Genomic DNA, 23,219 nt, shown 5'->3' with positions numbered 1-23,219 from the left:
AAGACATGATAAACTGTATTGGCTATAGAGTCCTCATGACTTAGTATTATATTCCATTCCTTTCCTATAGTATAAATGAAGATTTATAATCCAGTTTGGTTATATAGTTCAAATGGATTTGAAAAATTAACAGATGACTTTTACCTGTTCAAGCATGGAAAAAATTCATCTTTAGCAGACCTATATACACTACACAATTCATACTTATGTCAATGCAGATATGTATGTTATCTTTAAAAGTCTGTGTGTTTTCAGAACAAGGGGATCAGACACCAATAAAAATGGATGACCCAGGTAATCCAACATCTCAGAGTGGCTCGGCTGCAGTTGCCTTAGAGTTCTACATCAAGAACAATTTTAACGCTGGTGGTTGAGATAGTCTAGCCTCGCAGGCTACTCCAATCGGGACTTTAGATAAGCCTTGCAGTTTCCCATTACACAAAGACTGGACAACAAATGACACAGCTACAAAATTCCTCCCCTCACCCTGCTCTGACTAATGTTAGCAGGCTTAGGGGCATTCTGGCCTTTACAAAGAGCGCTTTGCAGTCTCTTTCGGAGTCGGAAGATGGGCCTCGGGACTTGTGATGTCTAAGCCTTAAAATCTGACAATTAGGACACTTAAATGGAGTGTTGTTTTATTACTGGTACAATGTCCACAAGGGGACTCAAAGCTGGCAGCGAAGCCGGGTTGCTGCATTTTCCTCTACCTAACTGCTTTGGGCATACTTTGCCCATTGTTAGCCCCTCTTTCTAGGGGTTAGACGAACTAGCCAGGATAGTGAATTTAGCAGGAATATCTGCTCAAGACAGTACTGCTAAGTCGAGAGCAGCTAACCAGTCCTGGGTTTCCTGGCTTGATTTCCCGGCTCCCGCCAAAGACTTGCAGGGCAGTCCTGGACTCTCGCTCCGCCCCCACTCCTGGGCTGGGGCGGGGCCGCCATCTCCCGGGCAACGGGACGCGCAGCAGTCCTGGCCACCACTTCTGCGAGTCTAACACTGCACACACTGCTACAGGTGCCAGCTCGGGGGAATCGCAGAGGACTGGGGTCGCCTCCGTGGTGCACGACTCTAAAAATCCTCGCCCAAACTCCCCTCGCAGGTAGGAGATGGCAGCCCAGGAGGAAGGGACTGTGCTGCGTCTTAGCCCCTCGGAGCAGGAGGACGAAGCAGAAGACGAGGAGGCTGCGGCTGCACTGAGAGCGCAGCGCTTCGCCCTGGACCCTCGGGTGCGCTTCCTGGGCGGCCGCTTGCGCCAGGCGCTGGCGTTCCAGGAGGAGACGTGGAACCAGTTCCTGGAGAGCGAGGATCACCGGCAGGCCCTCGGAGACTTTCTGGAGAGCGCTGGTCCTGCCAGCCTGCTGTTCTGTGGCGCAGACGCTGGGCGGCTCCTGGCTTCCCCCAAGGTAAGGAGAGGGGCGCCTGCTTCAAGGTTTAAAGTTAACCTCTAGCCTCCCGGACTCCTCAGAAATCCAGGTGCTCATATGCACCACATCTGATCCAAGTAAGAGGCTATAGGTTAGTTTCTGGAAGGGATGCCTGCCGGTAGAATTGGTTATATAGAATGATGTTATAAACAAAGCAAGACAAAACGAAACACCTAGCATAGCCTATGATGCCTGTGTACAGAGCTAGGCGTGCTTTGGGATCAAATAAGTTCTGTGTGGGTGGGAACTCCAGAGTCGTAGCCTTTTAAACGAAGACAACAAAGTGTCTGGCAAAGTCCTTATAGCTTGAGTATTTTGTCCCTGTGTCTGCTAACTTCGTTTTGTCCCAGAAAGAAAGAATCGAGTTCTAAAACTAAAATAAACAAACAGGCAGGCCGCGCTTTGGTGCATACTGTTAATCTTGGCACTGGGGAAACAGAGGCAGGAAGATTTCTGTGAGTTTGTGGGAGGCCAGCCTGCTCTACATAGCAAGTTCCAGAACATCCAGGGTTATACATGAGACTCTGTCAAAACAAAAAACAAATAAATAAATCCTCAAAACAAAAACATAAACCAAGAAGTCAACAACAACAACAACGGCCAAACAAGACTGGCTGCTGTCGTTTAAAACACAAAATAAACATCTTTGTTGCATAAATTAAATTATTAGTAATTTCAAGGAGCATTATCTTGGTAATTAGCATGTAAATTCCTTTTTTTAAGAAAAGATACTTATTTTATTTTTCTGTGTTTGAGTTCTTTGCCTGCATGTATGTTTGTGCACTACGTGTGTGCCTGAGCCCCATGGATGTCAGAAAAGGGGTAGGGTTTCCCTGAGCGAGCAGGGAACTGGAGTTACAAACGACAGTCAACTATTACCACGTGAGCGCAGGGAAAGGAACATCTTAGCAACTGAGCTGTCTCTGCCCTCTCCAACTGTAAATTCTTGCTTTCCAAGTAAAGTAACCCCATATGGTTTGTACAAGAAGTGTGCTCTGAAAAGTTACAAATAAATACAGTTCTTAAAACTGTGTCCAATTGAATAATTCTCTGATGTGGTTTTCTTTAAAACTGATTTTGGTTCCATGATGCAATAACATACAAAAGGAAAGGCTGGGAAGGATCAGCCTGTAATTTGCACAGGCATGGTGTTAACAGGCATCTCCTTTCCTGTTTTCTTTTTCTTTCTTCCTTTCTGAATTGGGAACCCTTCCCCAGTGGGTTATCTTTCAGCAGTGCTACATCTGGAGTTCCTGTTTTAAATGGTAACATCATCCCAGATGTTTTCATAGGATAGGTTTGAAGAGTATAGTATGTAACAGGATTGCATTATGACTTTATAAGTTTTGCATATCTTTTTTCTGGTATTCTCCTCATTATAACTTTGTAAAAAAGTTTGTCATACAAATATAAAAACCCTTATTAAGCTCATAGCACAGTCAAATAGTTTCCCAAAGTCACTCCCCACTTATAGCAGTGTTAAACTATCTTGAATAAACATTTCCATTCTTTGCCTTGATGACAGAAATACAAATTACCCATTTGTGTCTTGTTGTTTTCTCAGTTGGCTTATTTCCAAACAAGAGAACATTATAACCCCTCCCCCCCGCCAATCCACTAAAGTTTGAAATGTTCTCATGTTTGGTTTTGTTTATGGGGTTCTTGCAGTGTATGCTGATCTGCTAGAATGGATGTGTCTCTGAAGGAGGTATTTTTAAAAAGAAGAAAATTCCTTTTTCCAGGACATGGAAGAGCAACAGACTAACCTCGTTTGTAAACATGGGCAAGATGTCAGGGTTTTACTGCTGTTGGCAATGACTGCAAGTGGGGTGCAGCCAATGCTGCTTGCTATCAAAGAGACTGCAGTGGGGTGCAGCCAATCCTGCTTGCTATCAAAGAGACTGTAGTGAACTTGAACTAATTATTTGGCTTTTGTTCCAGATCCCAAGAGATGTGAAACACAACCTGGTTTATCTTGCCAAGAAGATGACTGAAAGTGTGGAAGAAAGGGATTTCTCCCAGACAGTTTTACTTGGAGAGCTACCTTGGTCACTGCTCACACATGTAACTGCCTTCCTAGATGAGGTACTGGTCTGTCTGTCTTCTCTTTACCTCCAAACACTTGCTATTAGTTGAGCCATCTCTGCTACTTCAAAAGCAGAGCATGTAGAAGCCTTAGCTTTCTTTGGCCTTGGGTGCAGAGTGATCCCGTTAGCTTGTTTCTCAACCCCATCTGTACATGAATAAGCTTGACTAGTCAGCCCATTCCTCCCTTTCACTTTGCCCTGACCCCTTTTCAAATGCTGAAAACATTTCCTGCCAACTTGAGCTGACTAGGCTCTGCCAGTTGGTTAGAGGTTTAAGGTGTTGCATTCAGGGTAGAGATGAGCTTACATTTTGAAAAACTGATATCATCCGTTTCTTTTTTCTTTTTTCAAATCCCTGTTAGAGTGTATTAACTAAATGGAATTTCATTTAAGTCAGAGAATGGAAAGCAGTAATGAAGTTAGTAATTGCTCATGCATTCCCTTCGCGCTGCACTGTAGGTTGAGTCTGTTGGCATTAAAGTGTTGGTCTTCAGCACTGGGAGGTGTGACACTTGTCTTCCTGGAATCTTCTGGCTGCCCAAGTGTCTGCCTCTCCCTCTAGTGCTATGCTTTGATCTCCCACCCCTGGTTATGGCCAATTGTAGGGAAGGTTTTCTGTGCTTACTACTTGGAGTGGTTTGTGGCATGAAGCAGGTACTCAAGGAATTTTCACTGCACAAGGTCTTCTGTAAGACTCAGCAGAGTTGGAAACAACCTATGATTTAAATTTTATGCCCTTACACGAGGGCTGGCAGCACCAGGTGGGTTTTGGTGAGGTTTAACTCTATGAGCTGTGCTAGGCAAAAGGCAATAGATAATCTTGAAACTCTCCCAATACTTCTCTGAATTGGTCTCACACCAAGACCCCCATAGTTTTTACAATATGCTTTGAATGTATATGTATATATCCATAGAAGGCATAAGCCATCCCTGTTGACAAAGGTTTCTGTCCTGTCTGGTCCCACAGCCATTCAGTCCCAAAGAAACACAGAGGCCTGCTTTAATTATAAACTAGTTGGCCTATTAGCTCAGGCTTCTTATTAACTAACTCCTACATCTAAAATTAACCCATAATTCTTGTCTGTGTTAGCCACATGGCTTGGTACCTTTTATTAGTGAAGCATTCTCATCTTGCTTCCTCTGTGAGCAAGTCTGGGTGACAACTGCAGACTGAGCCTTTCCTCTTCCCAGAATGCTCTTATTCTGGTCACCCTGCCTTTACTTCCTGCCTGGCTACCAGTCAATCAGTGTGTTATTAAATCAACACAAGTGACAAATTTTTTACAGAGTACAAGACCATTGTCCCATAGTACATCCAGAGTTTTGAGGTTAGTTTTTATTAAAGTACATTAATTATAATTTATGGGGTTTTATTGAGACATTAGAAAATGTCCCAATAGTATATGCATATAATACATTCTGATCATACTCACCCCCCATTAACCCTTTCCCTCCCTGCTTCCTACTTCTCAAATATCTTCCCTTTGCTTTTATGCCATTTGTGTTTTTGTTTAGTTTTTAATCTAAACACAGATTGAGTTCAGTGTTGGAAAGAGTCTGAGATGAGCATTGGGCAGGGAAAAAAAGCAAGCAAATCATAATTGTGCTGTAATTTTCATTCCCTTTCTGACAAGACTGTGAATGAGCCAGAAGGTATAGATCTGGAGGGCAAACACCCCAAGGGTTGGCATGGCTACGTGCACACATGCAGTAGCTCGCAGAAGTGTACTAGGAATCTTCAGCTCCCTCCAGCAAAAGAGAGAGTCACATGCTTGCTTTGTCTGCTGACTGAGTAGTTGACATTTCAAGCTAAAGTTGAACTTCTGATCTTCCTCAACCTTTTCCTTTGACTTTATAGTTACCTTCATATTAGTAGACAAGTATTTGGGAGAGTGTGCTGGCTAGTTGTATGCCAAGTTGACATAAGCTAGGGTTATCTGAAAGGAAGGAACCTCCAATTAAGAAAATGCCTCCATAAGACCCATAAGGCTGTGGAACATTTTCTTAACTGGTTTTTGATGAAGAAGGGCACAGCCTACTGTGGGTCTTGCCATCCCTGGACCGGTGGTCCTGCATTCTATAGGAAAGCAGGCTGAGCATGCTATAATGAGCAATCCAGTAAGCAGTACCTCTGCATCAGCTCCTGCCTCCAGATTCCTTCCCTGTTTGAATTCCTGCTTTATCTTCCTTAGATGATGAACAGTGATGAGGAAGTGTAAGCCAAATAAACCCTTTCCTCTTCATGTTACTTTGGTCATGGTGTTTCATCACAGCAATAATAACCCAGTAACCCTAAATAAGACAACAGCTCAGTGAATTAGAGTCAAAGGGACACTGACTTGGTCCACTTCCTGTAGTTTTTGTATTATTTGTGGAGTTGAGTGGTTTTGTTGACAGGAGAATTTGTACAACAAAAAAGTCTTTGAAAGTATTCACTGTCCACTAATTAACTGCTTTTAAAATGTTACTCTTTTTCCTAGATATTAGTCCCCATTCTTTCTAATAAGAACAATCACAAATCCTGGTCATGTTTTATTTCACGAGATATGGAGTATCACATAGAAGTCATGAAAAATAAGATGCATGTTTTTAGGGGCAAAATGTCAAAAAGAACTCTTCTACCAATTCCTACTATTGCAGAAAATATTGACCTGGACCAGCATTACTCAGTGACCAGGTAAGTAACAGTGTATTCAATTCTATGCAGTGTATTAAAATGAAAGGCATGCATCCCCACAGAATATCACACCTCTTAAACTATTAGCAAAATAGAGTTACTTTAAAACATGTCACTTAAAAATGTATTTTATTTCCTGTAACATATTTTGTTTGTTTGTTTTTGAAATGGAGTCTTGTGTAGTCCAGGTTACCTCAAACTCAGTATGTAGCCAAGGGTAGCCTTTAACTTCAGTTCCCCCTGCATCCACATCACATGTTGGGATTTCAGGCATCAGCCACCAGGCCTGGGATGTGTGCACCTGGGCCAGCTCTGCACCTGAGGCACTTTCTAAGGAAAACTAGCGATATCCATAATCTTAGAAATAGTCCTCTGGGAAAATGATGTTTAAGAATGTGGGAATTCTTTATCAATTTTATTACTAGTTATTATTTTATTTTTGATTAGGTATATTGTGCAATTGTGCATACCTGTGTTTGGGTATGGTGCCTGAAGTTGCAGGTGGTTAAGATCCATCTGACATGGGTGCCAGGAACCAAACTCAGGTTTTCTGTGGAGCAGCAGGCCTTCTCAACCACTAAGGAATCTCTCTGACCCGTTTATCAGTTTTTAAATAAGTAATTTTATTCCTTGAGAATTTCACACAACATATTTTTATCACACACACCCCCCCTCTATTCTTCCCACTAACTTCTTTACCTTCCTGTTCCTTACCAACTTCTGGTTCTGGATTTTTTTTTTTTTTAAGTTACCCACCGAGTCCAGATATGCTGCCAATATATGCTCATGTGGTTAGGGCCACCCATGGGAGCCCGTGCACACCTGTGCAGTCATCCACAGCTCTGTGTGCTCTCGCGTGCACTGGTCCCATCAAGTTGCTCTGCTCCCCGGCCCCTCCCCCAGCCTCTGGCTCTTGCAGCTCTCTGCCTTCTCCCCTGTGGTCCCTGAACTTTGGAAGAGGAGAGATAATGATGTCGCATTTGCGGTCGAGCATCCATTGGCGCTTTTTCTCTGAACTTGATCATTTTCTTAGCTTTGGAGATGTACTATACACAGAATAATACAATGATATCAGACTCAAACCAGGAGCATGACAATAATGGATTTTGAAGGCTTTATAGTAAGAAAACTAGGTTATAGATGCATAAAAACTATTAGTAACATATCCGGTCTTTATTTGAATACAGTCACTGTTGGATGCTTTCATTAATCATATATATTTTGTAGGCCACAATCAGATGAGAGGAGAATACTCCATGCCATTGAATCTGTAGTCATTAAATGGTCACATCAGATCCAAGAAATTATAGAAAAGGATTCAGCACAGCCTCTGCTGAGTGGCCTCCACCCGACCCCTGAGACAGAGCTGGACTTCTGGGCTGTGAGGCTTGATAACTTGAAATGCATATATCATCAAGTGAGTAGACCCTGCGGGGATTGCTTCTACATCAAATGAGCAGAGTCAGCTCTGGGATGGGCAGCATTGCTTGGTCGTTTTAAAAGTCTATCAGCCTTTGTATGATTGAGGAGAACACACTTTTCTTACTCCACAGTGCTGTCTAAAGGAAATGCGTTTTTCAAGTTAATGAGGATGGTAACTGGTTGCCTTTATAAGGATGTTTTGGCAGCATCTGAGAGCACTGGAAATAACTGGAGACAGAGCAGCTCAATGAGGGGGGGCTAGAAGTGGGAAGGTTTAATTGCTATCTTAGTTTGGATTTGAATCGTCATAAAACCATAACTAACAACAACTTGCGGGAGAAAAGGATGTATTTTATCTAGAGTTTGTACTCCATCCAGGGATGTCATGGCAGACACTCAAGGCAGAGACCTGCAGGCAGAAGTTGATGCAGAGGCTAAAAAAGGATGCTCCTGACTGGCTTTCTCTCCACAGTTTGCACAGTCTCAGGACCACCAACCCAGGGATGGCCCAACTACAGTGAGCTAGGCTCTCCCCATCAATCACTAATTTAGAAAAGGCATTACAGACCTGCCTACAGGCAGATCTTATGGAGGCCTCGTCCCAAGTGACTCGAGATCAGTGGTCCTCAGCCTGTGAGTTGTGACAGGGGTCACAGATCAGCTGTACGACCTCAGGTATTTCCATTGTGACTCATAACAGTAGCAAAATGAGAGTTACGAGGTGGCAGTGAAAATAACTCTATGATTGAGGGTCACCACAGCAGGGGAGCTGTATTAGGTCGCAGCATTAGGAAGGTTGGGAAGCGCTGCTCTAGACTGTGTCAAGTAGACACACAACTAGCAAGCCAATTATTATGCTTCATTTGCTATGCAGAGGAGTAAGAGTTTGCTTGGCTGTGGAAAAACTAACTGTGATCTCTTTGCTGGGTGCTGACTGACTATACTATTATAAAAACTATTCTTTTCATTCTTGTTTCTCTTGATTGGGGAAACAATTTATATGTATAATATGTAAACCCACTTTTTGGAAAAACTAAATGCAAAATAAAATACAAACTTTTGAAAAAATTTATTTAAACTTAGTTTCATCTTGAAACCAATATGCCCCCGATTCTCAAATCCTGTTCCTATCACCAGTAAGATGGCTTAGCAGATAAAGGTACTTGGTGCCAAGCCTGATATTTCAAGTTTGATGCCAGTGCCCACGAGAGAGGTGACATCAGCAAGTTGACTTCTGACCTCTACACATGCCTATTTATACACACCCAAAATAAAAAAATAAATGTAATAAAAAATACTGTGCATATTGTCTGAGTGGTATATAATGTAAATGTTTAATTAGAGAGTCAATTTATTTAATAATCTGGTTTGTTTATTTATTCAAGTATTTTCATCACTTTAGCTTCAGGCTCCTATTGTCCTCAAGATGGTTAAGATACTGACAACAAGACAAAGCAGCTATTTTCGGGCTCTGAATGGTATCTTCACCACTGTGGAAAAGGGTAAGACCCCAGATCCTCATCCCTGGCCCAGACATCAGCATAGCCATCTGCCCATTGTCCCCCCCATTTGCCTACTCAGCCTTGAAGTCTGCCTGCCACTCAGCGTGTGGCCGTGGAGTGAGCACAGCACTTGGTTCTTCCAAAGGCAGTTTTGTCTCCATCACTCTACTTAATCTTCCAGTGGTCCCAAACCCTTTTTAGTTCATCTACTTTGTACTTAACCTTAGGGAGAAGGTTAAGCTGGAAGGTGTATAGGAGAGGCAAGGGGTGTCCATGAAAGCCCATGGTAGAGGTTTCTAGACAGGACATGGGCTATGTGTGTATAGTCTAAGTATTCACCATTCAGAACCTTCCATGGGTTGATTTCGGATTTCTTGGCTGACAAGTACCCAGTCACCATCAATGTTTTGGTAAAGATGTATATCCATAGAACAGAGAAAATTGTAAGAAGGTGTCTAGCTAAAATTCTTTCCTCCTGCTTGTCCTCAGTGCTCCCCTTTAGTCTCTTCCAAAGATGACAGTTCTCCCAATTTCCTGACTTGTTTATTTTTTGTCAATGTTTAAGCAACTATAAGTATATATGGCACTAAAGGATACATCTTACAATGAAAGCCAAGAAAATAACTGTTTTTGCATTTTGCTTGTTTCCAACATTAGAACACTTTTATTCTCCTGTATTCAATTTGGAAGTAACTAAAATTCACTTTGAAATGTCTGTTTTTACATTTGCTTCCAGGAATTGTATTTGAAAAGATGAGGAGGGTGGTTAGCGTCTCATTAGATCCGGATTCCCAGCCCTCTCAGCTTATGGAATTGCTGGTTTCTCAATGGTCAAACCCTACTTTCCACACCTCCATTGCAGACTTGCGATGGGACACGGGGCAGTGCTTCCCACTTTAGTCATGGTTTAAGCTAGATCAGTCTTTGTTCTGATTGGTCATCCAGCTATCAGTCTGTCAATAGCACCCTTCACTGCACCCACTGTTACCTTCCCAACCGTGATAAACGTAAGTGTCCCTTAGACATCACCAAAATGTCTCCTGGAGGCCAGCTCTCCTCTTAGAAGCCTGGATGGAGCTCTCAGACTCAACAGCAGCAAGCACTAAGCAGGTTATAGGTTTACCCTCAATAAATAGAAGCAAATGACATTTTTCTCTTCTGTTACTATGAGATAAACATTTCATGTGAACATAGCTATAGGAATGAGTCCTAGGGATCTTCATAACATCGAGAGTGCACAACCTGGAGATTTAGAGAAAAAACTTTTCGGTGGCTCAAACCCGTGTGACCTAGAGGTAGAAGACTCATGTTGAAGACATATCTCAGACTGAGATCAGCAGGCTTGCTTAGCACAGGTGAAGGGCACTTAACTGTGGTGTGGTTATTTAATTTCTAAATTAACATGGTAGATATACACCAACCACAGGACACTCGGGCATGTGCATTTCCAAGAGGAAAGGGTTCACAGCCTTCTCTCTTCTCAAGGTTTTATTCCTGGCTGAAGGCTGGACTTACCAAGTCCCGCAGTGGGTGTCAGTGTTTGTCTTGTCTTTGACATGAATTCTTGGGAACAGCACCGAGTCATGAAGCTTAGCTTGTTCTTCACCTTTAGACACAGCCCACAATCAGCTTTGGGTGAGAGAGAGTGTTAGGATCAAAGTGAGAAACTTTCCTTACTCTTAGGTGCTTAACATGGTTTTTATTCCAATAAAAGTTCCTGTAGTTGGAAGCTGCTTGTTTGTTCCTAACTGCCCAGACCGCAAAATAATCCCACAGAAATTGTATTAATTAAATCACTGCTTGACCTATTAGCTCTATTTTCTTATTGGCTAACTCTTACATCTTAAATTAACCCATTTCTATCTATTAATCTGTGTATTGCCACATTGCTGTGACTTACCAGCAAGGTTCTGACTGGCAGCCTGGCAGCTTGTGTCTTTCTCCTCTGGTGCCTCCATGGCTTCTTCCTGACTCTGCCTACTCTCTCTCTCTCCCTGTCTTTTCCAGCCTGGCTATATTCTGTTAAGCCATTGGCCAAAAGCAGCTTCCTAACTAATGAATGGCAATAAAACATTCACAGCATGCAGAGGGCAATCCCACATCACCTCCCCTTTTCTGTCTAAATAAAAAGGAAGGTTTTAACTTTAACATAGTAAAATTACATACAACAAAACAGGTATCAAGCAAGAATTACACTTATAACAATATTTATATCCATTATCTTTTATCATAACTAAGAAAAACTATATCTATTTTTCAACTCTATCAAAGACTCCAGAAGGATATAATATTACCTAAGTAAACAATAAGTTCATTGTAAGCAACTTCCAAAAACTCTAGAATTGTCAGAGACATCTTGCTGCCTGGACAGTAATCCAAAGTTCTTCTGTACCATTGGAAGATCCACCTTCAGCCTGGCTAGCTCAGTTGGTAAAGCACGAGACTCTTAATCTCAGCGTCATGGGTTCATGCCCTACATTGGGCACCAGATGAAAATGGAAGTTACAAAATAATCCCACACTAACTCAGAGTTGCATATAATAAAGGGTTATTTATTTAGGTATAGATTTAGTCCTAGATCACAATCCTCTGCACGAACAGGAAACAGGAACTGAATCCGGCAGCTGGAAGCGAGGGAGAGCACGCTTTACCTTGCCAATTTTAGTATAAGAGACCACACTCAAGTGGGCTGGTACCTTAAAGGCTATTAGCTGAAGGAGCTCCTGCAGCAAGTTCCTATAAAATTAGTCTTCATATAGTGTGAGTTTAGTGACATTTAGATCAGTCACAGTATTTTATTATCACACCTTATACCTGATTCCAAACTGCTTCTTTCACCATGCATAATAACGTTAACCAAATATTAGTAAAGAGCATAGTAGAAGGTTCCCTATTTGTTGCACCAATTACTCACAGAAACTGAGAGGAAGTGGTGCATTCTGCCTGTCCTGAGCATTCTAGAGAAGCTTGGCTTCCCAGCTGTGAGGTAACAACCTCACCAGATGCTTCATCCCCACGAGGTTTTCACAGGGTTGTATATCTCTTTTTAGATTTGGAGGTTCCCTTCCCTGTGGGTCTTTAGCCACAATTACTTATGGTTTGTGAGTAACTAGATCAGTGCCCCGCAGGGAGGCTGAGTTACAGAAGGACAATCTCTAGCCCTCAAACTGCTCACTTGTAGGCTGTAGGGTAGATAACAAAATGGGAGGGTCGACAGCTTTTATAACTGTCTATGGACAATTGTCTTAGACTTTTAAGGGGCTTTTAATTTTTTTAAAGCAATAGGATACTATATGATATGAATGGTACTTCCTCTTTTCAGCTCTTCTCGAAGCTCGTGATGTGGAACTTCACCTAAGACCTCTGAAGAGGCATATTCAAGGTCTCCAGGAGGCAGAATTCCCACAGACACAAATCCTAATTGCTCCGTTGTTCCACACCATCTGCCTTATCTGGAGTCATTCCAAGTTTTATAACACCCCTGCTCGAGTTATAGTTTTACTGCAAGAGTTCTGTAACCTCTTCATTGACCAGGTATGAAGCAGTAACAGTTAAGGACAATAAGAATCATTGCCTTCATTAGTCCAATAACAATGAATAAACCCAATGATGGGCAAGTCCAACCGACAAGGAGAGTGCCATTTTCCTTCCACTTTCAGATTAGGCTTGTGACAGCCAGGTGAGTTTTCATCTCTTATGGATTCAGGCCGTTCTTGAAATAGGTCAGAGTCAAAGAACAAACTGTTTCTGAGTTTTTTATTTAATCAAATTTAAGAGGCAAAGAGATAAAACAAATTTAAGGTAGATTCCAGCAAAAGGTCTGTGGTCATGCTTTGGACTTTGTAGTTTCAGTTTTTGTAGGAGTGTTGGCTGATTTGATAAAGTAAAAAAAAAAAAAAATGACCTGATTTCCATGATTCTCCAAGTAGCATATTAACTTTGTAGTAAGCTTGCCCTAACATGTTAGGAATCTAAAATCACCATTGAGCCAACTCTGGTACTGGATCCTCTAAAGATCAAACTCCTCCCTGTTGTTTTATTGTCAGGATCTTTTAAAATAGAAAAAATGTGTGTGTCTGTGTGTGTGTGTGCGTGCGCGCATGTGCATGTGCTCACACTCATGCACGTGGTGATGTGCATGTTTGCATGTGTATGGGCACATGCATGTGCATGCGCATGCACATGTGATATCTGGAGTCTTCCTGAATCACTCATGACATTATTCTTAGAGACAGGACCCCTCACTGATCCTGGTAGCCACTCTTTGCTAGGTGGGATATTCAGGAACTCTGGGGATGCATCTTTCTGACTGTCCTGCACTATGGTTATACACATGCCAGACCACAGCCAGCTTCTTTTTGGGTGTTGGGGGTCAAACATAGTCTTCATGCTTCTGAGGCCATTGTTTTACTGAGTAAGCCCCACTTCCAGGAACTTTCTTTTCTCTCTCTCTCTCTCTCTCTCTCTCTCTCTCTCTATTTTTCTTTTGTTGTTCATGTAGACTCTAGCTGTGTACAAGCTGGTATGGAACACTTTAAGTAGCTTAGGATAGCCTTGAGATCATGATCCTCCTGTTTCTGCTTCTGAGTGCTGGGATGAGAAGATATACAATACCCTGCCAGGACTTTTTTAAAAAAGAAAGCAACACAGGGTCTTACTGTGTGTACCCTTTTTTTGCCTGGAACTCATAAAAATCCACCCACCTCTGTTTCCTGAGTGCTGGGATTAAAGGCATCTAATACCATGCCCAGACTGAATATTTTTTTAAAGATTTCATTTTATTTATTTATATTTGTGTGTGTGTATATATGTATGTGTGTGTGTCAATGGCCATGCCACCATGTCCGTGTGGAAGTCAGAAAATAAGCTATAGGAGCTGGCTCTCTTTTTCCACCATGTGGGTCTATGGGCTGAGCTCGGGTCATCAGTCCTAGCGGCAGGGCCTTTACCTGCTGAGCCATTGCCACCCTGCATAGGACTTTTCAATTAAAAAAATATAGGTACTGATACTCAAGTTGTATAGATTTCATTTCAGTTCCAGTCTGCAGCCTACGCTGAAAAGTCAAAGATCTCATCACATTGTCTTTGCCATCTCCACTAGCACAGTTGATAGCTGGAACCCTGGTCCCCCTGTAGGTGTGTTAGAAGCTGTCTAGTAGAACTGTCTACTCTCCTGTCTGCTGCATCAGTTATCAGCTGGTTCTACTTTAGTACAGCAAAAACATTTGTGTTTGCTTGTCTTACAGTGACCATTAGCATCATCCTTTAGGCAAGCCCCATGAAAAGCTCCTGCTTGCTGGCACAGCAACACACATGAGCTCTGGCAATGGTCTTCTCTTGATGCCTTGCCACATTTCTCTATCAACTTGACACTACTGCGTCTCACTTATCTGTGGTGTCCCTGGTGGCATTTCTCCCTGTAGCTGCTGTCTTCCACAGATTTTAGATAAAGAAGGGCTAAGCTTGAACAGCATGTCTTGGATGCGTTAATAGTTGACAAAATTATGAGTCTATAAAAGTATATAAAAAGAATAGAAAGCAAGCAGTTGGGAGATAGAGGCAAGCTGGCATATTAATAAACTGGACAATTAATAGGCTTGTAGATAATAAACTTATTAGCATTATAGTTGTCCCTTAGTACCCGGGGTGTGAGCTCAGGTCATCAGGCTTAGCAGCAGGTGCCTTTACCTGCTGAGCCATCACACTGGCTCTATACTGTGTTTTTCAGTTAAAAACATAACCAAAGAGTGTGGATACTAACATTGTAGGACCTACTAATATAAAGATGTGGTGCTTGCATGGATTCTCTGCTTGGCATCCCATATGCGTTCAGTCACTTCCATACCGCTGGGCTCGCAGTGCCCCTAGTGCTATGCGAATGAGGTGGGAATGCCTGCTCTAGTGCATTGCTCCACAAGGGAGATGACAAAGAGCCCCCGTATGCTCAGGTGGCGGTTTTTTTTTTTTTTTTTTGCATGTGATCCATGGTTCTGAATAAAGAACCTGTAGATGTGCAAAACTGACTGTGTTGTAGTTTAAATGGCTTCTAATGATCTGCAGGTGAGAGAGATGACCGATGAGACCACTTAACCGATGTAATGAGCAGCTCTTCGCTTGATCCTGAGCGTGTGTCTCCCTGACATCCTTTGCTGCTCAGTACAAGGAGACAGACTGAATGTTGTTGTCTGGGATGTCAAGGACCAGTGACTTGTCTCAGGAGGTGATGCATGTGTAGACAGCTGTGATGGGCTGAGCTCTGTGAGAGCCAGTTTGAGGTATAGGAATGAATGTGGGCATGGCTAGTCACTTCATATGTATGGGCAAGGAGGCTGCTGTAGCAGGAAGGCAACTGAATTATCAACATAACTCCTAAGCTTCCAAAATATTACAGAAAGCTTGTAGAAGATGTATGAAGTGCACCATACACCACAGCAAAAAACAACTGTCTTGAAACTCACACCACAAAAGGAATCGTCATAGTTATCTGTGAAGTGTTAGCAGACTTCATGGAGCCATTAACTGTATATCTCATCTGAGTGGGAAATAAGAGTGTAGATAGGAAACAGCAGCTAGAACTTGTGGAATTGTAATCACTAGGGTTTAAAGATAAACACAAAAATGGTTTCTGTACTGCTTTGCAAATGGCATGAAGCCTATGTTGCATGTGGAGCTTCTGTGTTGATGGGGATGGGGAAGCCATCCATCTTCATGAGAGAAACCCATGTGTTGTGTGGAACACTGTGGTGGTTCTCATTCCAATCCCCTTTGAAGTGTGGGGCAACTTTCTAAGAGTCACAAAATGACACTTTTTGATTACTATACACATGAATACACTTTGTTTTGAAAACTCCTCCCAGGTTCCTCTCTCCATATCCCACATCCACCTGACACCCTCATGCCATGCATATACAAACTCTGCTGAGTCCATTAGTGTTGTCTGCATGCACATGTATGTAGGACTGTCCACTGCTCTATGGGCAACCTACCAGTAGTCCCACCCCTAATATGGGAGAGTCTTCTGTTTTGTGTTGATTTCATTGGTTAAATAAAGAAACTGCCTTGGCCCTTTGATAGGACAGAAAATTAGGTAGGCAGAGTAAACAGAACAGAATTCTGGGAGAAAGAAGCCGAGTCAGTCAGTCGCCATGATTCTCCCATTCCAGACAGACACAGGTTAAGATCTTTCCTGGTAAGCCAGCTCGTGGTGCTACACAGAATTAGAAATGGGTTAGATCAATATGTAAGAGCTAGCCAATAAGAGGTTAAAACTAATGGGCCAAGCAGTGTGTACCGGCATGAATAAATGCAGGCAAATATTAAAGAATATATCCAAATTTAATGATTAAATAAAACGTATAGAACCTAGGTTCCTACGTAGCCCAGGAGGTAGGAAAGAAAAAGGGAGGGCGCAGCCTCTGCAGGCTCGATTTAACAGTCCACAATCTCCCGAGGCAAAACCCGCCCCCTAAAGGGGGCTGGCTTAACCCTACAGCAGTGTTTAAAAGAATACAGTTTCTGTGTAATTATTTTGGGTCATAAGCTAGCCATGCAGGAGCCGGGGCGGTCAGAATGCAGCCCACCGCAGCTCATACAACACACCCCCATGAAAGCTTACTTTCTCTTCCCAGTAGCCATCCCTGCCTGCAGTTTCTTAACAAAGGATGGAGCCTTGTGAACATCTTCATCTATGCTGGGATAGTGACTAAATTGGTCTTTTACAGGTGTTGTGTAGCATCCAAAGTTTTTGAGAGTTCCTGAGTTCAGCTGCCCGTCATGTCCAAGAGACGCTGTTTTTCATAGGTCCTCCACAAACTCTCACTTTTAGAATCTTTCTGTCCCTTTTCTAACGATGCTCCATGAGTCTTGTGGGGAGGAATGTGATGTGATGTTGTGGTGTGTGTATATGTGAGTGTGTGTAGTCTTACTTATGGTTTCTGTTGCTGTGAAGAGACACCATGATCACAATGACTCTTATAAAGGAAAGCATTTAACTGGGGTGACTGGCTTACAGTTTCAGAGGTTTAGTCCATTATCATCATGGTGGGGAGCGCGGTCAAAAGGTCAAGTTTACGGTGCTAGGCATGAGCTCCCTCCAGCTGAATAGGCATGAGTGTGATCAGATAGCCATTGGTTCCCCCAAGGCGCTGTGCCACTCTGGCACCAATGGGCGTTTCTTATCGTGAACGTCTTCAATGTAGTTCCCAAGGTTCGAGCTGTGTCGCTGTTGGTACCTTTCTCTCCCAGGAGCCTGTCTACTCCCTTGTGCTAATATGAAAGTTGGCCACTGGGGAGGAGGCTTCCAGTTCATCACCAGCTTGATTTTTCCAAATCCAGGAGACCAAAGTGTCTTCAGCAATAGTGTCTTCCTATCAGGGTTTGGTGGGCAACCAAGTGCAATGTCATAGCTTTATTGTTCTGAGAATTTCGGAGGACCCCCTCAACCAGCCACCTCCAGGGAGACATCCCACACTTTGGACTGGGCTTTCTCTTCTCTAGTCTATGGTTTATAGGAGCACCGTTATTCCTCCCTGCAGGGTAGTTACAACTGAACTATTTTTAGAAACAACGTATTTTAGAAAGCTTATAAAAAGTCATTTTCCATATGGGTTAAAAAATGATTAATGTTTTTATCTCTCCTCTTACTCACCTCTGTTTTACCCTCCTACCCCTCTCCCTGCTTAATCCTCTACTCCCCTGGTGACCCCCTTTTCTCTTTCACACCTCTATGCTCTATCCCTCCTTTAAACTCTTTCCGGCCCCGCCTCCTCAATGGTCCCCTTCAACTTTCCTGGAATCTTTTCTTAAATTCGTTTACTCTAATGCAGTGTCGTTCTTGATGGTGGAGTGGGTTTCTTGTAGACAACAAGAAGGTGAATCCTGTTAGCTTGTCTTGGTTGGGGAGTTGGCACCATGGAAATCTGAAGTTGTTGTGGAGAAGTGTGTGTTGATTGAAGCCAATTTATTGCATTTGTGTTTGTATACCAGTTTTCATGATGTCATTTGTTTTCCTCTTGAGGCCCCTTGACCATGTTTATTCTTTCTTCTAGTGTTTTCTGTACGGCTGCTTTGGCGGACACAATTTCTTTTGATCTAATTTGTATCATGGAAAAATTATGTTGTCTCCAACTTTATTTCTGTTCCTCTGGGTTCGTTTCCTCTTTAACCTCTGAAGAGTAACTAGTTTGAACTATTTCTCTTGTCTCTCTCCCACCTGCATTTTAAAACCAAGTTCAAGTTCATGTGGTATAGCTCATTTGGTCATGTGCTGCCTTTTCTTCCCAGCAAAGAAGGTGCTGATGGGAAAGAACTTCCAGAGACAGACGTCACATAATCAGCTGTTTTTACCTTTGCCAGTGACCCCATGACACCACTAGAGTGGCCCCCCTCTGAAAACCTGTGTTCTGCTGGATGGTTCTGCTGGCTCGTGTATTATTTTAATGTGAAAATCTGACAGAATATTTGTTGGTAGAATAACTGTCCAAAGCCCTTATTGCCATGCATATGAGACTTAGTACATGTCTGTCTGGAAGCAGCAGGCTCCCCTCACACCATTTTCACATGAAACATGTCACCAAAGCCCAAGCACCTATATTTCTAGTGTTTGTGCTTGTTTCAACAGCATTGTTGGCTCAGTTCTAGAAACTGTCACTTAAAATGCTTAACTCAGATGGTTACAATAAAAAAAAGAAATATATTTTTGATCATTGTTCCTTTTAATTAAATCCTAGGCAAGAACATACCTGTCACCTGAAGACCTTTTGAAGGGAGAAATCGAAGACGCACTGGAAAAGGTGCAGGTGGCCATCAGTATCTTAAGGACTTTCCAAAACTATTTTTTCAAGTCTAGAAAAGGATTGGCAAACTACTTCACTGGAAATGTGGAATGGAGACCCTGGGATTTCCAGTCTCACATGGTGTTTGGCAGATTTAATCAGTTTCTTGACCGGTTGACAAGAATAGAGGTATTCATTTATCTAGGCACATGGGGGTGAGGTTAAGAGGCTTTGTCATGTGACCCATGGGATGGGGAAGGGAAGAAGGAAGGCTGTGAAAGGTTTAGGTTTGGGGCTTTTTTTTATTCCTTTCCTTTCTCCTCCCTCTCTCCTTCCTTCTTTTCTGTGGCACTGGAGATCACACTTGGCCTTGCATGTACGCCTGAGAAGCCCCTCACCGTGCCATGCACTCTTGGCTCTGCTGAGACAGGACCCGGATATGTGGCTCAAACTAGTCTTGAACTAGTTCTCCTGCTCTTCCTTCCCTGGACAGGAGGGTACCACCACACCCTGCTTTTGTTTTCATTTTTAAACACTTACTGCATGAGAGTAAGTAAATCTCGTCCCCTGTCAGCGCCTGTAGAAAATTATGGAGCAGGAAGCTGTAAAGGACCCAGCCTTCCTGCAAATGCTGAAGAAGAAATGTATGAAACTTGAAAGGGAAATTTCATACCATCTGATAAAGTATCACACTTTTATTTCCCCTGTCTAAAAAATTCTTTATGACAAAGTCTCACTAGATAGCCCAGACTACTGCACACGGGCTTCAGAGTTCTGCTCCTCCAGCTCACTCCTCTGATGCCGGTCATTCACACTGCCATAGAATCATAAAACTAAATCATACAAGTCTTACTTTGTGTAAGTATTTTTGAATTATTATTTTCTGTGTATGGAGGTTTTATCTGTATGGGTGGCTGAGCGCCACATGCATGCAGTTCTTGTGGAGGCCAGAAGAGGGCCCAGGATCCCTTGGAATTGGAGTTACCCTTCATTGTCAGGCATCATGTGGATGCTGGGAAACTGACTCAGGTCATCTAGAAGGGCAGCCAGGGCTCTTAGCTGCTGAACCCTTTCTCCAGTCCTGTGTATAACTGGTTTTTTTTTTAAAAATCTAAAATGTAAAAATTGAACGCACAGACTTTTGTGTTGATTCTACCAATGTAGGCTTCTTTAGAACCAATGGCCATGCCTTCTTTAGAACCGATGGCCGTACCTTCTTTTCAAGTTGTAGAGTTTTCTACAGATTTTGCATTTTATCGTTTATGTAAGTTTTGCTGAGTTTCATTCAAAATCAGAGATTTATGTGAAAATTCTTATTGTTGGTCAGCCTGAATGCCAGTAAAGTCTCTCCAACATCTAGGGGCGACTTTCCTTTGCCCCGTAGACAGCCTCCTGATTTCCCCTCTTGTCATGGCTCTGGACCACTGCAAAGTATAGGCGCTGAGGCTAGGGATGTTAGGTATCATCCCGGCATAGGCACAGAGGCTAGGGATGTTGGGTGTCATCTCAGCACAGGCACGGAGGCTAGGGATATTGGGTATCATCGCAGCAGCTGTCTATATTACTGTTAGAATTGCTCTCAGGCTCATGTGTACACAGCACACATGCGCTGTCTCCACTGTGAGGCACCTGTTAGTGATTTAAAATGAAGTGTGGTTTTAAAGCTAAGCATTTGCTCTGTTCGGTGAATTCAGTAGCATTCCTTCATTGTGTTGGAAGCATCTATTGTTTCTGAATGTTTGAAAATGTTTGGTTTGGAATTTTAAAAATCTCTTTTGTTGCTGAAGATGACGAAAGATCTTTACTGTTTTTCACAAAGGACATGTTTGTTACCATACAAGAATTTGAAAAACTGGAAAGACTGGAATTCGGTGGCACCAAGGGAGCAATCCTAAATGCGCAAATCCGTGCGATGAGTGAAGAGTTTATGGGATGCTGTAAAGTTTTTCAAGAGAGCATTTATGACCCGTCTGACTGTGCTGACACGGTAATACTGTGGTGACTGACATGGTAATAGTGTGCATTCCTCGTCCGTTCACTCCTGGGACTCTACCGCTGCAGAGCTAAAACAGGAGGTAGATCTGAGCATGGTGCAGGCTACCCAGGCAGACCTTTGTAGGCCCCAGAGACATTAACCAGTCTCTTCAGTTCTCCTTGCTCCTCATGCAAGATCAGGGACCAGAGCTGAGCCATCAGTTCAGGGCTCAGCCTAGGTCAGCTTCCTGTGAATATCAACAAGGGGTTTCCTGTGTTCACACCTACCGAGCAGCTTCTCACTTGTATCCTTCATATTAACTTTCCTGGGTGAACTTTGGTCTGCTGAAACGTCAGTTCTCGGCCGTCATTGCATATTGACAGCATACACATTGTCACATAGTTTCTGTTATTTACAGCTACGAATAATTTTATATTTTGAACTTCAGGAAATTGGGGGAAGTTTTCAGATTTTAACTGAGTTCAGTCCCTATTCCTTTGAGCACGCTGGTGTGACCAGCTCTAGAATAAAGAACTTTATATATAATTTGCCAAAACCAGAAACCTGAGTTTTAAAAAGGAGAAAAATTTAGTTTACGTTAAAAAAAATACGGAATGTAAGGTTATTCACTCTTGTGTATGTATTGTTGAAATCTTTGAAGCCCAGGAGTGCAGTATGCCAACTTCATAAGGATGCAGTTAGCAAACCTGATTGACCCTTCTGAAGTCTAGTGACTTTGGAAAGTGCAGCTAGTGTGAGCAAGACAGCACCATGATCAATGGCTCTCTAGGACGTTTCTGTATAATTTATGGAAAAGTAGGAGGACTGTGGTAACAGTCATCACAGGGGGCATCCCTAGAGCCACTGCAAAGACATTCAGTATGTGGGGCTGTCCTGGGACCAATGACCTTGTGGAGGACTGAGAGCCTCTGGGAGAGCAGCCAGCGTTCTTACCACCGAACCATCTCCTCAGCCCCTTTTCTTTCTTAAAGGTGTGACTGGATTGCTTTTATTTACGCAGTGTATTGTATCTATCATATATTTTGCTTAAAGATAATTATTTGGTCTGAAGAGCTGGCCCGGCTGGTTAAGAGCACCGGTTGTTCTTCCAGAGAATGAGATTTGATTCTCATCATCCACACAGCAACTCAGAACCCATCTGTACTTTGGTCCAAAGAGATCTGATGCTCTTTTCTGGCCTCCATGGGCACAGCACCCATGTGGACGTACATGTGGGCATGTCTTTTTCGTTGTTTGGTGACCCACTTAAATTCCTTTCATAAATGTGTATACAGTAGGAGGTTTCTATGGCAGTAGATTTCCACAGGGCTTTTCAAAAGGCCTTTAGTGTTAGCTGGCCTCCCTGGGCCACTCCTATAACCCGCATCCCCGACCCTCTCCCCATGAAATCCTTGTATGTTTGTTTCCCCCTTAGGACACTGTGTTCCGTCTCCCCTTTCATGGGAGGTGCCCCCTTCCCTACTGGTACTTACTAGCTGCTTAGTCTCTGTGGTTATTTTGATTGAAATAAATATATCTAAAATATATTAACGCTTAAAAGCTAACATCCACATATAAGAAAAACCATGAAATACTATCTTTTTGAGTTTGGGGTTACTTCACTGTGATAATTGTTTCTAGTTCTATTTGCTTGTAAATTTCATTTTTCTGAACAGCTGAATAACATTCCACTGTGCAAATCATGGAAAAGGGTTTGTTTCAGCTTTTAGTTCTGTATCACCGTCCATCACTGAATGAAGTTAGAGGAGGAATTCAAGGCAGGCAGAACTGTGCAGAGGCCACCGAGGAAGGCTGCTTACTGGCTTGCTCCTCATGATCTGCTCAGCTGCTCGCTTACAGCTCCGGGGTTTTCCAGCCCAGGGGTGGCACAGTTGCAGTGAGCTAAGTCCTCCCACACCAATCAGGAAGATGCACCACGGGCTTGTCAATCTGATGGCGGCATTTTCTCAGTGGAGGCTCTCTCTTCCAAAATGATTCTAACTTGTGTCAGATTGACATAAAACTAACCAGGACACATCCTGAATTATTCTTCTGCTGTTCCTCTCTCATGTCTCCTAATTTATACCGGTTTCTTTTTTAGTCATTTAAGGGTTTTCATGTATCTTATTTGTTTCTTCTTCAAATATTGTTGTAGGAACGGCAGGGTTGTGTTCCGGCCGCCCTGGCTCCCGCATGGCTAGCTTTATCTGAAATAATTACACGGAAACTGTATTCTTTTAAACACTGCTGGGCCCATTAGCCCTAGCAGTTACTGGCTAATTCTGATATCCCGATCAACCCATCTCTAATAAACTGTGTAGCACTGGTCTTACCGGGAAAGATTCAGCATGTCTGA

General features: G+C 42.8%; 1 protein-coding gene across 1 annotated transcript in view; it reads left to right on the top strand.

The window, feature by feature from the left end:
- Nucleotides 1-1,032: 1,032 nt before the first annotated feature.
- The window catches only part of Dnah11 (dynein axonemal heavy chain 11), a 331,250-nt gene continuing 309,063 nt past the window's right edge, over nt 1,033-23,219 (top strand). Inside the window, exons 1-8 of the mRNA XM_026781665.1 lie at nt 1,033-1,406; nt 3,369-3,512; nt 5,995-6,191; nt 7,419-7,608; nt 9,016-9,115; nt 12,438-12,649; nt 18,844-19,077; nt 20,708-20,875. Of these exons, the coding sequence (XP_026637466.1) occupies nt 1,110-1,406; nt 3,369-3,512; nt 5,995-6,191; nt 7,419-7,608; nt 9,016-9,115; nt 12,438-12,649; nt 18,844-19,077; nt 20,708-20,875 (1,542 nt within the window). The 5' untranslated portion in view covers nt 1,033-1,109. The remainder of the gene's footprint in view (nt 1,407-3,368; nt 3,513-5,994; nt 6,192-7,418; nt 7,609-9,015; nt 9,116-12,437; nt 12,650-18,843; nt 19,078-20,707; nt 20,876-23,219) is intronic.

The sequence above is a fragment of the Microtus ochrogaster genome, chromosome 1 (genome assembly GCF_000317375.1).
Source record: "Microtus ochrogaster isolate Prairie Vole_2 chromosome 1, MicOch1.0, whole genome shotgun sequence".
In the NCBI taxonomy this organism is placed as follows: Eukaryota; Metazoa; Chordata; class Mammalia; order Rodentia; family Cricetidae; genus Microtus; species Microtus ochrogaster.
This window is presented reverse-complemented; position numbering and strand designations above follow the sequence as displayed.